This window comes from Triturus cristatus, chromosome 7 (assembly GCF_964204655.1).
Source record: "Triturus cristatus chromosome 7, aTriCri1.1, whole genome shotgun sequence".
Taxonomy (NCBI): Eukaryota; Metazoa; Chordata; class Amphibia; order Caudata; family Salamandridae; genus Triturus; species Triturus cristatus.
The window spans coordinates 1,298,834,375-1,298,849,241 of record NC_140590.1 but is presented as its reverse complement, the minus strand read 5'-3'; the positions used below and the strand labels follow the sequence as shown (position 1 = coordinate 1,298,849,241).

The following is a 14,867-nucleotide window of genomic DNA, read 5'->3' as shown; positions in this document are numbered from 1 at the left end:
TTGGTGGGGACTGGAATGATGTGCTAGATATTGCTCTTGACAGGTGGAGGCCCGACGGGGCCCTGATGGTTCGTAATCCCACCAAGCTTTATTCCCTCGTGCTGGGCCAGAATTGGGATGACCCATGGCGGTCGCATGGCGGGACTCCGGGGTTCACCTATCTCTCGGCGTTCCACGACTCCTTCTCTCGTATTGATTATATCTTCGTGTCTCGGGGGGATGCTGGCAGGGTGGTGGAGGCTGACATTCTCCCTCGAGGGCTATTTGATCACTCGCCCGTGGCCATTACACTGCGTGCTGGCCTTGCGCGATGACCTTTCCGGTGGCGCCTCTCCACATTGAATCTCCAAAAGGCAGAGTATAGGGAACACATGGGGAACGCCATAGACAACTATTTATCGCATAATGTGGGAACGGTGTTGGCGGCGGCATCTCTTTGGGAGGCGATGAAGCCCACACTTCGTGGGGTGGACATCACCTTCTGCGTTGCGGCCCGCAGGGAATCTCTTATTCGGGCAGAGGCAAAGATCTTGGACCTAGAAGCACGCAGTGGAAACGGGGGGGGGGGGGCCTGGTCCGCCGCCAGTTGTCGCTAGCTCTACAGGATTATTCGTCACTTTAGCCAGAAGAAACCTGACAGGCGTGGCTGGCAACCCGCAGCAGGATAGATCAGTGGGGGGACAAGTGGAGCAAACTCTTACATAGATTGTGTCATGGGGCGACAGGCTCCCTGGTCCTCCCGGGTATAGTCGGTCCCGATGGAATACCGATCTCGGATCCGTTGGCCATCGCAGAAAGTTTTGCGGTCTATTATGCGGACCTCTATGCTCCCCGAGAATGTCTGTCGGCAGAGGTTATTGCCCGATTTTTGGACGATCTTCTGCCCAGAACTCTGACTGATGAGGGAAGCGCGGACCTGGACCGCCCATTCTCGGCAGATGAACTGAATTCTGCTCTCCAGGAGCTGCAGCCTGGTAAGGCGCCGGGTCCTAATGGTTTACCGACAGAATTCCTTAAACGGTACTTCCGGCAGCTTGGTCCCCACTATTGCAGGGTCGTGGAAGAGGCTAGGGAGGTTGGTCGTTTGCCCAGAGATTGGCGGCATGCTGAGGTGGTGGTTTTCCACAAACCCGGCAGGCCCCCTGAACACCATGCATCTTACCGTCCCATCTCTCTTCTCAACGTCGAGGCTAAGGTTCTGGCCAAGGCGCTTGCTAATCGCCTCGGTCCCCATGTCTCGTCTATTGTCCTTCCGGACCAGGCGGGGTTTATGCCTCAGCGGGCGACCCGTCACAATATTCGTAGAGCTCATACAGCAATCGCGGCAGCCGAGGGCTTGGGGGTGCGCGCGGCCTTATTGCTTGCGGATATGGATCGAGCTTTTGATTCATTGAGCTGGGAATATCTATTCGCCCTCCTACGCAGATTGAATCTAGGACCCCGCTTTCTCTCCTATCTGACACTACTTTACACGGACATAACAGCGTCTGTACGCGTGGCGGGCTCTGTCTCGTCAGTCTTTCCCATTGGTCGAGGCACCAGGCAGGGGTGCCCCCTGTCACCCTATCTGTTCGCCCTGGCAATGGAGCCCCTAGCTGCATGGGTACATAATGTTCGTCTGCCGCAGTTGGCGGCCTTGCCCGGCTTCCACGACTGGGATGTGACTGGGATCTCCACCCTGGGCGATGTCTTGAGGGGACCTGTCCTGAAATCATTTCAGGACTTGCAGAAGGACTTTCAAATGCCGCGCACACACTTTTTAAAATATTTGCAGTTCCGCCATGCTCTCTCTCCTAGCTTGGTGGGTCTGGGGGAGCTGGCCGACTTCAGTCCGGTAGAGGCGAAAGTTTTCATGGGGGACCTGCAGGACCATAAGATATCAAAAATTTACCAGTCCCTGGTAACGCACTGCTCCCCATCTCTGCAGCGTCTCCGCGGGGCATGGGAGGAGGATGTGGGCTCACTTGAGGAGGAGGACTGGACGGAGGCCCTGGCCTCCCCACGTTGGGTGGCTATTGCTGTGAGCCTTCGACTTATCCAGTTTAAATACCTTCATAGAGTATATTTTACTAGAGTCAGACTGTACAGGGCTGGTCTGGTGGCATCCCCGAATTGCCTTCGCTGCTTGCATGACGGAGGGACTCTGCTACATACTATATGGGAATGTCCTGCGCTGACTAGGTTTTGGCGGGGTGTACTGGCATGCCTCTCAGAGGTTCTGGGCTGGCATCTCCCTCGGTCTCCTAAATTAGTACACCTGCATGTTATGGATGATATAGGAGGCAATGTATACAAGCGCCACCTGATGCTCCTGGGTTTTACCATTGCCAAGCGCGACATTGCGAGGGCTTGGAAGGCGACGGCCGCACCCTCCGTCTCAGTGTGGAAGGCAGGATTGGATTTTTGTATGGGCCTTGAAGCCCCCATTTTTATAGCACGAAGCTGCCCGCGTAAACATTATAAAATCTGAAAGCGCTGGGTGGATTACAGGGGATTGGATTTAGAGCCCATTCCAGCTTAGGGATTGGGTGGGTTGTGGTCTTTTCCTCCCTTCTCTTGGGGGGGCATGTAACATACGCATGTTGGGCGGCATGGTGTCTATTGGACATGTTTCATAGCGAGGGTGGAGCTGTAGCTCCGATCATACTTGCTGATTTTGCTGGGCTGGTCGTGCGATGGGGTATGGGGTGGGGGGTGTTTTTTGTTTTTTTGTTTAATTGGGTTGTATTTTATATGCATGTCCCTTCTTTATTCTTCTTTTGTTATTACATGAGAAAACTGTCAGTCAGGATTTGGTTCATTGATGCTACGGAAGCCTCTGGGTTACAGAGCTCCGCTGAATGTGCATTTGACAAATAAAATTTGTTTACAAAAAAAAAAAATACCACTATTACTTCGGCTATCCCTCCGGGCTATCTGTTGCTTTGGAAGGATCGGACGACGGGTATTAGGGGAGGCATCGCCATAATTTTTAAACATCATCTTTCGTGAACCATGGTTTCTATAGATGACATAGCAGGGGCCGAGAGTCTGGGATTCCACGTAATGGTGTCTGCGCAACAATCTGTGGCAGGCATCCTGATCTACAGACTACCTCGCCCTGCGGGCCAGTTCCTTGACTCTACCAGCAATGCTGTTGCTCCTCTGGCCATTAATTGTAAAAACTGCTTAGTTTTAGGAGATTTTAATACCCATATGGATAATTCCACTGAACAGGAGCCTATTAAACCATGTGACTCACTAGCTCTTTTTAAAATGACTCCTTATGTCCTTCAGGCAACACATGAGAAAGGACATATTTTAGACCAGATTTTCTCTACTGATCCAATTGTGACCTCTGCTCCAGTTCCAATAGTATGGTCCGATCACTCGATCGATTTCACAATTGAGAAGGCGCATAACTCCAGTAAATTCCAGGGAAAGCCTCCCGCCTGCAGCTTCAGGCCTTGTAGCCAAATTACAGCTGAGGCTCTTACTACCGCCCTCAGCAACCACCCGATCCCCTTCCACGGGCACGTGGAAGAGGATGCAGAAGTGCTGGACAATTGGCTCCAGCTTTATGCTGATGAGCTCGCCCCCTCCTCTGAGAGACCTGTCAAGGCCTCGTGCGCCTCAGCACCATGGTTTACAGTCACCCTCAGGAAAAGCAAGAGTGACTGCAAACGCCTAGAGAGGGCATGGTGAATTTTTTTTAGCCCCTCTGATCAATTAACCTATAAACAGGCACTGAAGGTGCACTATAAAAAAGTCTTAGAAGAGAAAAAACTGTTCATCGCCTCAAAAATAGCACAGTCTGCTAACCATAGTAAAGAAATTTTTAAGACCGTGAAGGAATTTTTATCCCCAAGCACCGTTGCAAGGCCATTTACTCCAACAGAAGCCTGGACAAGCCATTTAGCCTCCTATTGCCACGAGAAAATTAAAGCCATTCAAGACTCCTTTTCTCTGCTGCCTAGGGTGAAATTCGAGCGTTTTTCACCCCGCCGACACAGCCTAGGGGCACGCTGCTCACACAGTTTCCCCCTATGTCCTTGGACAACTCTCTGGAAATCATGAAGGCCCTTAAATCCGGTTCCCCGCCTGACCACCGTTCAGCCAAGTTGCTGGCATCACTAGCAGAGGTAATTAATCCTGCGTTAAATCGGATTCTTAACGCCTCTTTGGAGTCTGGGCTTGTCCCGGACAGGTGGGAGAATGCCAAAATACTCCCCCTATTAAAAAAAAAAAACAAGGGTGGATCCGGAGCTAGCCGCAAATTATAGGCCAATCTCTCTGCTTCCCTTTTTCTCGAAGGTACTGGAAAAATATGTTAATGGTGTTATCACCACATATGCGGAAACCAATCAAGTTTTCCACCAAAGTCAATCTGGATGTAGGTCTAATTTTAGTACAGGGGGGAAGGCCGTGCTGATACTGCTGAATTAATCAGCAGCCTTCGATACCGTGCCCCATGATCAGCACCTCCTGAGACTCCAAGAATGCGGCTGTGGGGGCACGGTTCGCCGATGGTTCCCCTCTTTTCTGAAAGACTGGCAACAAGCGGTCTGGTCTCCTCCTTTTGCAACGCCCATGTTCGAGGCATGTGGGCTGCTGAATTCATATCTGTGCATAGATCGCCGCCTAGTGTTGGGTCCGGATGTTTGCACGTTGTTGTCCTGGAAGAGTCTTCGAAGTATCCTGAGATAGGTGACTCCTCCCCTGGACCACAGTGCGCATGGGCAGCCTCTCCATCCTCAGATTGTTTTTTTCCGCCATTGGGTTCGGATGTGCTTATCTTGACTCAAGTTAGGAAAATTTAGTTTTCAGGCCAAAAGGCCTTTAGTTTTCGTCGGTACTGTTCCCGATCGGTATCGATAGTTTACTGGCTAGTTTAGCGACTTTAACAACTTTTTCGGATCCATTATCCGACCATCGACCAAACATCGACGATGGAATCGAGGACCCCATTCAAGCGGTGTCCTGTTTGCCACGCGAAATACCCACATATCGACGTCCACCCGGTGTGCAACAAATGCCTCTCACCGGATCATGACGAATCGAAATGTATGGCCTGTGCCCGATTCAGATCCAAGAAGACTCTCCGGAATCGACGAGCCACGCGACTGGAAGCGCAGCAAGCGGCACCGGCCCCGACCAACATCTTCAGCACAGAGGACGAAGATGTCGACAGCGTGGAAAACATACCCTCCAGCCCTGCTTCCGAACACGGTTCCAGATCGGAGGACGTAGATGAAGAGCTTTTTCACAGAGAAGAAGCCGACGATGAGGTAGGAGACTACGATGAGGCCTTAGGGGCCGAAGAAGGTAGCTCTGGTGAAGAGCAGGGCCTACCCGTCCAACTGGAGGATATCCCAGTGCGTCAGTCTACGGCTCCGGTCGAGGGATCGCCTTCGGGCCTTACCCAAGACCAATCCCACAGTTCTTCGGCCCCGCCCTCTGGCCCGGCCTCTGACATCCAGCGAGAGCCATTATTACCCAAAAAGACTGGTTTCCCTTCAACGAAACCGAAACCAACCGTCGCACCGGTTCAACAGAAACCGAAAGTGAAAATAACACTGGTCGGCTCGAGGACTACCACACCTTCGACGCCAGCCAAACCCGTCGGCTCCGACCGCACCAAAAGGGACTTCGGTGCCGAACTCGCTGCAGCCGATGTCGGCGCCGACCCAAAGAGGAAAGCCTTCGGTACCACCAAAGCGCCTCGGCCCCCGGCACCGAAACACTCGGCACCGACCACCAAGGTTAAAATGGCCGCTGCATCGCAATCCACCTCGAAAGTAGCGACTACGGTCCAATCATCGACGCCGTCGACAGCTACTACCTCTCCTCGGCTCGATGACCCTGTGGCTCCAAAGAAGTCCACACCTACCTCTACGGAACCACTCGGCGCCAAAGAACCGTCGGCGTTCCAGGTGCGACAAGTCGCAGCGTCCTTGCAACGCATCAGAGAAAAGGCAGCCCTCCAGGCCACGTCGGGCTCCGAGCTGAATAATGCTCAAAAGGCACCTTCGGCACCAACCAACATCACTTTGGTTTGCCGCCATCCACGGCGCCGAAACTCTTCGAGATCAGAACACGTGTTACCCAGACAAGGTCCCCATCTACTGAACACTCTCCTACTGGGACATCACCGTCCCACTTCATCGACGCCGACACCGGCAGGCTCATGCTCCGAAAGCGGAAGATCACTTCCGGGCAGGCTTTGGACTCTTACAGGATCCCGCTAAAGCAAAAAATGCCGGCGGAATCGGAACCAGTCCTTTATGAACGCCTCCACACCTCTTACCCAGATCCACAGTCCTTCTCTCCGACGCACTCCGACACGGATGCAGTGGAGGACTACATGGGTGACGACACCACCTACCCCGGGGATATAGACCCTGAGGGCCAGCAGGACCCTGATCAAGTCTGGGATGACCCTGTAGACCCAGGTGCCGCTCTGGATACACAGGACACGCAGCTTTATGGCGTAAAAACGTCTCCCACAGAGGACACTGCTGCATTCAACGCCCTCATCGAACGTGCTGCAACCAATCATGGAGTGCAACTCCACTCAGACACAATCGAGGACGATTTCTTGGTGGACACTTTCGCATCCTCAGAGAGGACTGTAAAGACTCTGCCCATGTTGAAAGGTGTCCTCAAGCCAGCAAAGGACATTTTCAAAGAAACCACCAGGGCACGGGTAATAAACCCCAGGATCGAAAAAAAATACAAGCCCGCACCTGGGGACCCTACGTACATTAGAGGCCAGTTACCTCTGGACTCCATCGTAGTTGCTAATGCTCGCAAACGGGCACACTCGCAGACAACTGGTGATGCTCCTCACCCGGACAAAGAGTCCAAGGTTCTAGAGACCTCCGGCAAAAGGATTGCAGCCCAGGCAGCAAACATATGGCGCATTGCCAATACACAGGCGCTCCTCGCACGCTACGATCGCTCACACTATGACACGTTAGAGACCCTACTCCAACACCTACCAGACGAGTACAAAGAGGCAGCGGAGCTCCTCATCAGGGAGGGACAACTTCTCACAAACGCATCCATCAAGTGTGCACTGGATGCCGCCGACACAGCTGCACGAGCAATAAACACCAGCGTCATGCTACGACGACACGCCTGGTTACGAATCTCCGGATTCAAACCTGAGGCTCAAAATAACATCCTCAATCAGCCGGTCAACCCCGACTACTTATTCGGACCGGAGGTTGACACCACCTTAGAAAAGATAAAAAAAGACAGACACTGCAAAGTCAAAGGGGGCTCTGCAAACGCAGACATTTCGTAGTGGCTCCTTTCGTCGCCCCGGGAATAGAGGAGCGGGTAGAGGACAGGGGTCACAGCAAACCGACAATAAAGGGGGCACACAAAGTTCCTACGATAAAAACACCCGAGGTGGATATCGTGGCTCCAGCACAAAGGGCAGAGGACGCGGTTACGGCAATACCAGGTCCTCCCCCAAAAACAAACAGTGACGCCCTCTCCCTTCCCCCCGACCACATAACACCTGTCGGGGGAAGGCTCCAGCGGTTCCTGTCCACGTGGAATACCATCACCACGGACAGGTGGGTCAAAGATGTTATCCAACACGGTTACTGCCTCGAATTAACCTCCACTCCACCCACCATACCGCCAAAGCACCGTCCTATGTCCTCAGAGCACTTAGCATTATTACAGCAGGAAGTGCTAAGTATGCTGCAAAAAGGCGCAATAGAGGTCGTGCCCGTCCACCAGCAAGGGACAGGGGTGTACTCTCTGTACTTCTTAATACCAAAAAAGGACGGGTCACTCAGACCTATACTAGACCTGAGACCCCTCAACCACTACATTCTCTCAGAGCATTTCCACATGCTCACCCTACAGCAGGTTCTCCCGCTGCTCAGACAGGGAGACTTCCTAGCCACGCTAGACCTCAAAGATGCGTATTTCCACATACCCATACACCCGTCACACAGAAAATATCTCCGGTTCACTATTCAGGGGCAGCACTACCAATTCAAAGTCCTTCCCTTCGGTGTGACAACAGCACCCAGAGTTTTCACAAAGTGCCTAGCTACTGTGGCTGCACATCTACGGAGGCAACACATTCACGTCTACCCTTACCTGGACGACTGGCTTGTTCAGGCAAAGTCAGCCCAGCAATGTGCCAGCCACATGTCCCGCACCATTCACCTTCTTCACAGTCTGGGATTCTCACTAAATTACCCAAAATCACATCCCCAACCCGCACACGTACAACAGTACCTAGGTGCGACCATAGACACTCTGGCGGCCACAGCTCAGCCAAATTTAGTGAGGATCAACAGCATGCAAATGCTGATCTCCAAGTTCAAACCCCAACACTCCCTTCCGGCGCGAGTGTTCATGCAGTTGATAGGCATGATGGCCTCCTGCATTTTCATAGTCCCGCACGCGAGACTACATATGCGCCCGCTTCAGGAGTGCTTGGCACGTCAATGGAATCGGGCTCACGGGCAATTAAAAGACCTAGTGTTGGTGAGCGGTCGGGCATATAACTCTCTGCATTGGTGGAATCCACAAAACCTTTGCAAGGGCCGACCGTTCCACGAGCCTGTTCCACAAATAATACTGACAGCGGACGCGTCTCTCCAGGGATGGGGAGCTCATGTACTCAATTACACAGTGCAGGGACTATGGACAATACAACAAAAGAAGATGCACATCAACGTTCTGGAACTGATGGCAATCTTCCTCGCCATGAAGGCATTCAAAGTACACTTGTGCAACAAAGTCGTGTTGATCCGGACGGACAACATGACTGCCATGTACTGTATACAGAAGCAGGGAGGAACGCACTCTCCACCGTTGTCTCATCTGGCTCAGAGCATGTGGAAGTGGGCCATTCAGAGGGACATATTCCTCATGGCGGAACACCTCCCAGGCAAGGACAACCAGATGGCGGATCTGCTCAGCAGACACAGCCACCAGATGCACGAGTGGGAGCTACACCCGTCAGTACTCCAACCGTACTTCCAACAGTGGGGTCATCCAGAGATAGACCTATTCGCCACAAGCGAAAACGCAAAATGCCAAAGCTTTGCCGCCAGGTTCCCACATCCACAGTCGCAAGGCAATGCGATATGGATGAACTGGTCCGGCAGATTTGCGTACGCTTTTCCCCCAGCTCCGTTGATACCGCTGGTGGCACGCAAACTGCGACAACACTCACTGACACTCATCCTAGTTGCTCCAACATGGGCACGCCAGCCATGGTACACCACCTTTCTGGAACTTTCCGTGGTGCCGCATCAAAGGCTGCGGGTCAAACCCGCGCATTTGACGCAGAACCATGGAGAAATTCAGCACCCAGAACCGCAACAGCTCAACCTGGCGATCTGGCTCCTGAAGTCCTAGAGTTTGGCTACCTAAACCTGCCACCTGACTGTATGGAGATCATTAAGGAAGCTATGAGACCCACTGCCAGAGCTTGCTATGCAGCCAAATGGAAGAGGTTTGTCATTTATTGCAATAACAATGACATTAACCCGCTAGACGCATCCATTTAAAACATAATCTGTTACCTCTTACACCTATACCGATGCAATCTGGCTTACACCTCAATACGTATCCATTTAACTGCAATAGCAGCCTATCTCCAAAACAGGCAGCACCTCTCTTTATTCAGAGTGCCTGCCATCAAAGCCTTCTTGGAGGGACTTAAACGAGTGATTCCCCCCAAGACACCCACCAGCACCAGTGTGGAACCTCAACTTGGTCCTCACCCGACTGATGGGTCCACCCTTCGAACCTCTCCACTCATGTGAGATTCAATTCCTCACCTGGAAAGTAGCTTTCCTCATAGCAATCACTTCGTTGAGAAGAGTTAGTGAACTCCAGGCACTAACCATTCAAGAGCCATTCATACAGGTTCACGCAAACAGGGTCGTACTACGTACCAACCCCAAATTCATGCCTAAAGTAGTATCGCAGTTCCACATGAATCAAACGATCGAACTGCCTGTTTTCTTTCAGAATCCACAAAATGTCGCTGAAAGAATGCTCCATACACTAGACGTCAAAAGAGCCCTCATGTACTATATAGACAGAACCAAAAACTTTAGGAAGACAAAACAACTTTTCGTTGCCTTTTCCCCACAACACAAAGGCAACACCATCTCCAAAGCAGGTATAGCCAGATGGATCGTTAAATGTATTCAAATTTGCTATCAAAAGGCTAAACGCACATTAGCGATTCCCCCACGAGCCCACTCAACACGTAAGTTAGGGGCCTCCATGGCTTTCCTGGGCAACATTCCTTTGCATGATATATGTAGAGCAGCCACATGGTCCACTATACATACATTTACCAAACACTATTGTGTAGATGTACACTCAAAACAGCAGGCAGCTGTAGGACAGGCTGTTCTCAAAACTCTTTTTCAGACCGCTGCAGCTGGCACTGGTAGCCGCCGCTAATGGGGGGTACTGCTATGTATTCTATGCACAGATATGAATTCAGCAGCCCACATGCCTCGAACTGAATATGCTACTTACAAGTATGCATCTGTTCTTGGCATGTAGGGCTGCTGACATTCATATCGCCCACCCTCCTCCCCGGCGCCTGTAGCAGCTGCAGCTCTCAGAATTACTGTATAGCATGGTCATCACTTTCTGTATCTACTCCATCACTGCCACAATGGCGAAAAACAATCTGAGGATGGAGAGGATGCCCATGCGCACTGTGGTCCAGGGGAGGAGTCACCTATCTCAGGATACTTCGAAGACTCTTCCAGGACAACAACGTGCAAACATCCGGACCCAACACTAGGTGGCGATCTATGCACAGATATGAATGTCAGCAGCCCTACATGCCAAGAACAGATGCATACTGGTAAGTAGCATATTCATCCCATCCTAAAGGTGGGGGTCCCGCAGGGTTCAATTCTTAGCACCACACTTTTTAACTTTTAAATGACCTCCTTGGCGCATCTGGTTGAAGCCCACGGAGCCAAGATCGTGTCGTATGCGGACGACACGCAATTGCTCTTCACTTGCGATTAGAAGACAGATTTTAGAGGGGATGTGATAAACTCTTGCCTTTCAGAAGTGTTTTCCTGGTTCCAACTCCACCAACTTAAGTGCAATCCTGATAAGTCGGAAATGATTCCGTTTGGTCTCCCTTCAGACAATGTGTGGCTAAACTGGTGGCCACAGGACATGTCTTCCCCCCCCCACCGCCTCGGTAAAGACAGTTAAAAAATTTAGGAGTCGGGATGGAGGATAATCTATCCATGAACGCCCAAGTACAAGCTGTAGCAGGATCTTGTTGTGGAGTGCTCAAAATTCTGAAGCAGTTCTTGCCTCTTCTGTCGGTGGCACACAGGAAAATTGTTGTCCAGGCGCTGGTCTTATCCAGGCTGGACTATGTCCAGCCTGTTCTCTATTTGGGCATCCCAGAATACCTGTTGACATATCTACAAGTAGTTCAGAGTGCTGCGGCCAGAGCAATACTTATGCTGGGCCCAAGAACACGGATGTCTACCCACCTGAGAACCATGCACTGGCTGCCGATCCGTAAGAGGATAGTCTTTAAAGCCATGGTCTTGGCCTTCAAATCTCTTCATGGAATGGGGGTCCCCTACCGGAGGAGGAGTCCCCAATTCTACTACCCGCGTCATGCTCTGAGGTCTGCGGCACTTCAGTTAGCCCACATTCCTAAATCAACCCTTGCTCGAAATGGATGTCGCTCCTTCAGGTACAAGCAGCACAACTTTGGAATAAGCTGCCGCTGGCACTTAGACAGATGCAGGAGCTTCTTCCTTTCAGGAAGTCACTGAAAACCTGCATAGTCCAGCAATCGCATGACATTTGCCAGTTCAGCGCTGACAGTTAGCCCCACCCAGCATGTTCAGCGCCGGGACACTCTATAGAGTAGCTGTGCGCTTTATAAATCTCTTATAACATAACATGTAGTCTTTGCTTCTTCCTTGCTTGTGGAGAGGTAAGTGAAGATGAAGAATGATGAAGTCCTAAAATGTACATTGCTTGCATCTATTTTAGAAAATCCCTGCCCCTTCACATTTCTCACTCTTCCTCCTCACTGCTCGTTTGTTGAAATTGCTAATTTTATTGGCTGTGTCCAAATCAGACAAGTTTTCAAAAGAACTCTGAAGTATGTTATGTTTTTTAAGGTCTTTAACAATGAAAATGTAAAAACGTAAAAGAGAAACAATCCATTGTTCCAAAAGTAAATTATGATCATGCCGTGTGCTCAGTTTCTGCTGGGGTTTCTGCCTTATGATTTGAAGCTTGCATAGCGCCCTCCTCGGGGTCATGTGCTTGAAACTACTTATCCAGTCAGTTGCCAGAAATGTCAAGATATTGGGGTTCTGGACATCTCTCCGTGGGTTGTGCTCTGTTTAAGTATTATTTTGCGATTTGGAATGTGGTCTCTAATTATGTTTTGTTTAGGCTGTTTAGAAGTAAACTGAATAAGGCTGCATAGTGCATTTTCCTCTGCAATTGTGCTGCAATATTTAGATGTAGCAAGTTTGTTATGTAAGTTACTACTGGCATATCATGCACCCACAGTCAACTCATTAGTCTCAACTAGCTATCTGTTTTCACCATGCCTGTCTCGATTTAGAGGGGCTTAAAGCTAGGTCTGTTTTTTGGACTGCAGCAAAGGCATTTTTTCGGATGTATCTTCAAGGTATCTGCAAATAAACTACCTCAATATGAGCTCTGGGAACTCACATGAGTGACCTACAGGAAGGTGGCGACGCTGCAGGCTTGCTAAAACTCTTTGTTGTTCAGGCATTTGTAATCTTGTGTCTACTTGGTTCATTGCTAGCCAGCTTGGGACTTCCAACTGTTATTTATGACTCAAAGCAATAAAAAATATTTTTATATCAGGCTCAGGTATTTTAATAGGCATATTAAAGAAGTGTGTGGTTAGGTAACCACAAAACATGATTTTTTTTTTCTTTTGTAATCCCATCTCTACCCTGCGATTTAGAATGCATAGTGTACAGTGTATTTCAGGTGCCTAAAGTACCTTTAGAAGTATTCCCCCCCTCCCCTTCCTATTGACCCTTTTTGGTTACTAGGTAAGAGGCTCTGGACGCTGTGGCTCTTCAGACATGTGACACATAACAAACAGACCATGAAGATGTAGAAGAACCATTGACAATAAAATGTCTTGCTTTTGTTCACGTTGCAATTGCTCTTGACTTGCTTATCAAATAATGACATTCTTGGATGTCTTCTTGAGAAAGAATAGAATTATCTTCTTGAAGCGAAGTTGACAGTCTTAAGCTGAGGAGTAATTCAGATGTCATCAACTTTAAGATCAGTTTAACAGATTGGCAAATTGGCTGAGTGAGCTTCCGTTCTCTTAGATGTGCTAGGTTGACTTGTAGGGGCGCTTGGTCCGTTTCCATGGGTGAGCTTGGGTTTGAGGTTATTCTGGCTCACACTATCCCTTGTTCTCTGATTTTGCAGTATCAGGTTGGTCAACTGTACTCTGTGGCGGAGGCCAGCAAGAATAACACCGGAGGTGGTGAAGGGATTGAGGTGCTAAAGAATGAGCCGTACGAGAGAGATGGCGAAAAAGGGCAATACACACACAAAATATACCACTTGCAGAGGTGAGTGTAAACAGAACAGCCAGATGCATTTTCTAAAAATAAAAATCGACAATTCAGAGGTTTATTTTTGCATTAAAATATATATGAAGGAAATCCTCCCTTGACAGATGTGTGACAAACAGGTGTGGAAGAAAAATGGTACACTAAAGTGACAGGTTATAGCAGGGTTGTCCAATGTAGATCGAGGTTCATCCCATATTTTCAAGATGTTTTTCTTAAGATGCACGTACATGCAATGAATCAAAATTCAACTAACGTACATAGTAGTTCTCTTCTAAATCTGAAGGAACTCCTCCCTCTTGGACCTTCTTTGGACGCCACTGATTTACAGCCTGGAGTGTGAGCACAAGCATATCATCAGTTTGTAACGGATAACATATTTGTTTAGTACCTTAGCTTTGCTTGGGAAAATAGGAGGGTACAGCAAACCTGAGATGCTCTGACGTTTCGGTATACCTTGGAGAATTGAGGTAGTATAGCCACAGAGGAATTGTGGTATTTTGCAGTACAAAACGCACTAACTCTAGAAAGAAGCTAATCTCTGTAAATTCACACCAGTGAAAATCTTCTGAGTTCCCAATAAATGAGCTATGGCTCTGTATATTTAAAAGAAAAAGTGAGCTCAATAGAAAAAAAGGTTGTGTATGTACATTCTCAAGGAAGGAGAATCATTTATGAGCACACAAGAAAGATCTGCCATAAAATGGCAAGTAATCCTGAAAACTACCAAGGACAGAAAACATTTCCCCACAAGAGCAGTTGTGGACAAGGACACGTACGGGCCATTGACATATTTCCAACAAGAAGACTCCAAACACAAATAGCAGTTAGGATAGAGATGGGACTGTGTCTCTTCTCGTCAATATTCAGTTCATTTCAAGAAGAAAACAAAGAAGTATGAAACTTTCATTAGGCGTGGCTTAAAAAAAAGGAACAGGGCATCAAGAAACCGGAAAAAGTAATATGTACCAAAAGGGCACATGAGATAACACTTGATGCACAAAGCTTGCAGTAAAATTTGAAGGCTGAGAAAAGCAAGCCAGTTGGTGCTAATGGCCTGTTTTCAAGAAATCTTGTGAAAGAGATGTACTTTCCTAAGCATTGAACCTTACCCTATGAAGAAATGTGGCTGAAAGCTCTGACCTGCTGAGGGAGTGTACTAAGGTTTCTGATTAGTTCTGAGAGGATCTAACCCTCCTGGAAGTCCGAAATCTACCCAAGTTTGTTTAGGCTTCAAAGTCAGACCAAAATGTCCAC

At 49.3% G+C, this 14,867-nt stretch overlaps 1 protein-coding gene across 1 annotated transcript in view; it reads left to right on the top strand.

The window, feature by feature from the left end:
• Positions 1-14,867, top strand: part of LOC146811937 (phosphatidylinositol transfer protein beta isoform-like) — a 376,865-nt gene that overhangs the window by 59,095 nt on the left and 302,903 nt on the right. The window contains exon 3 of the mRNA XM_085618905.1: positions 13,465-13,610. Within this exon, the coding sequence (XP_085475031.1) occupies positions 13,465-13,610 (146 nt within the window). The remainder of the gene's footprint in view (positions 1-13,464; positions 13,611-14,867) is intronic.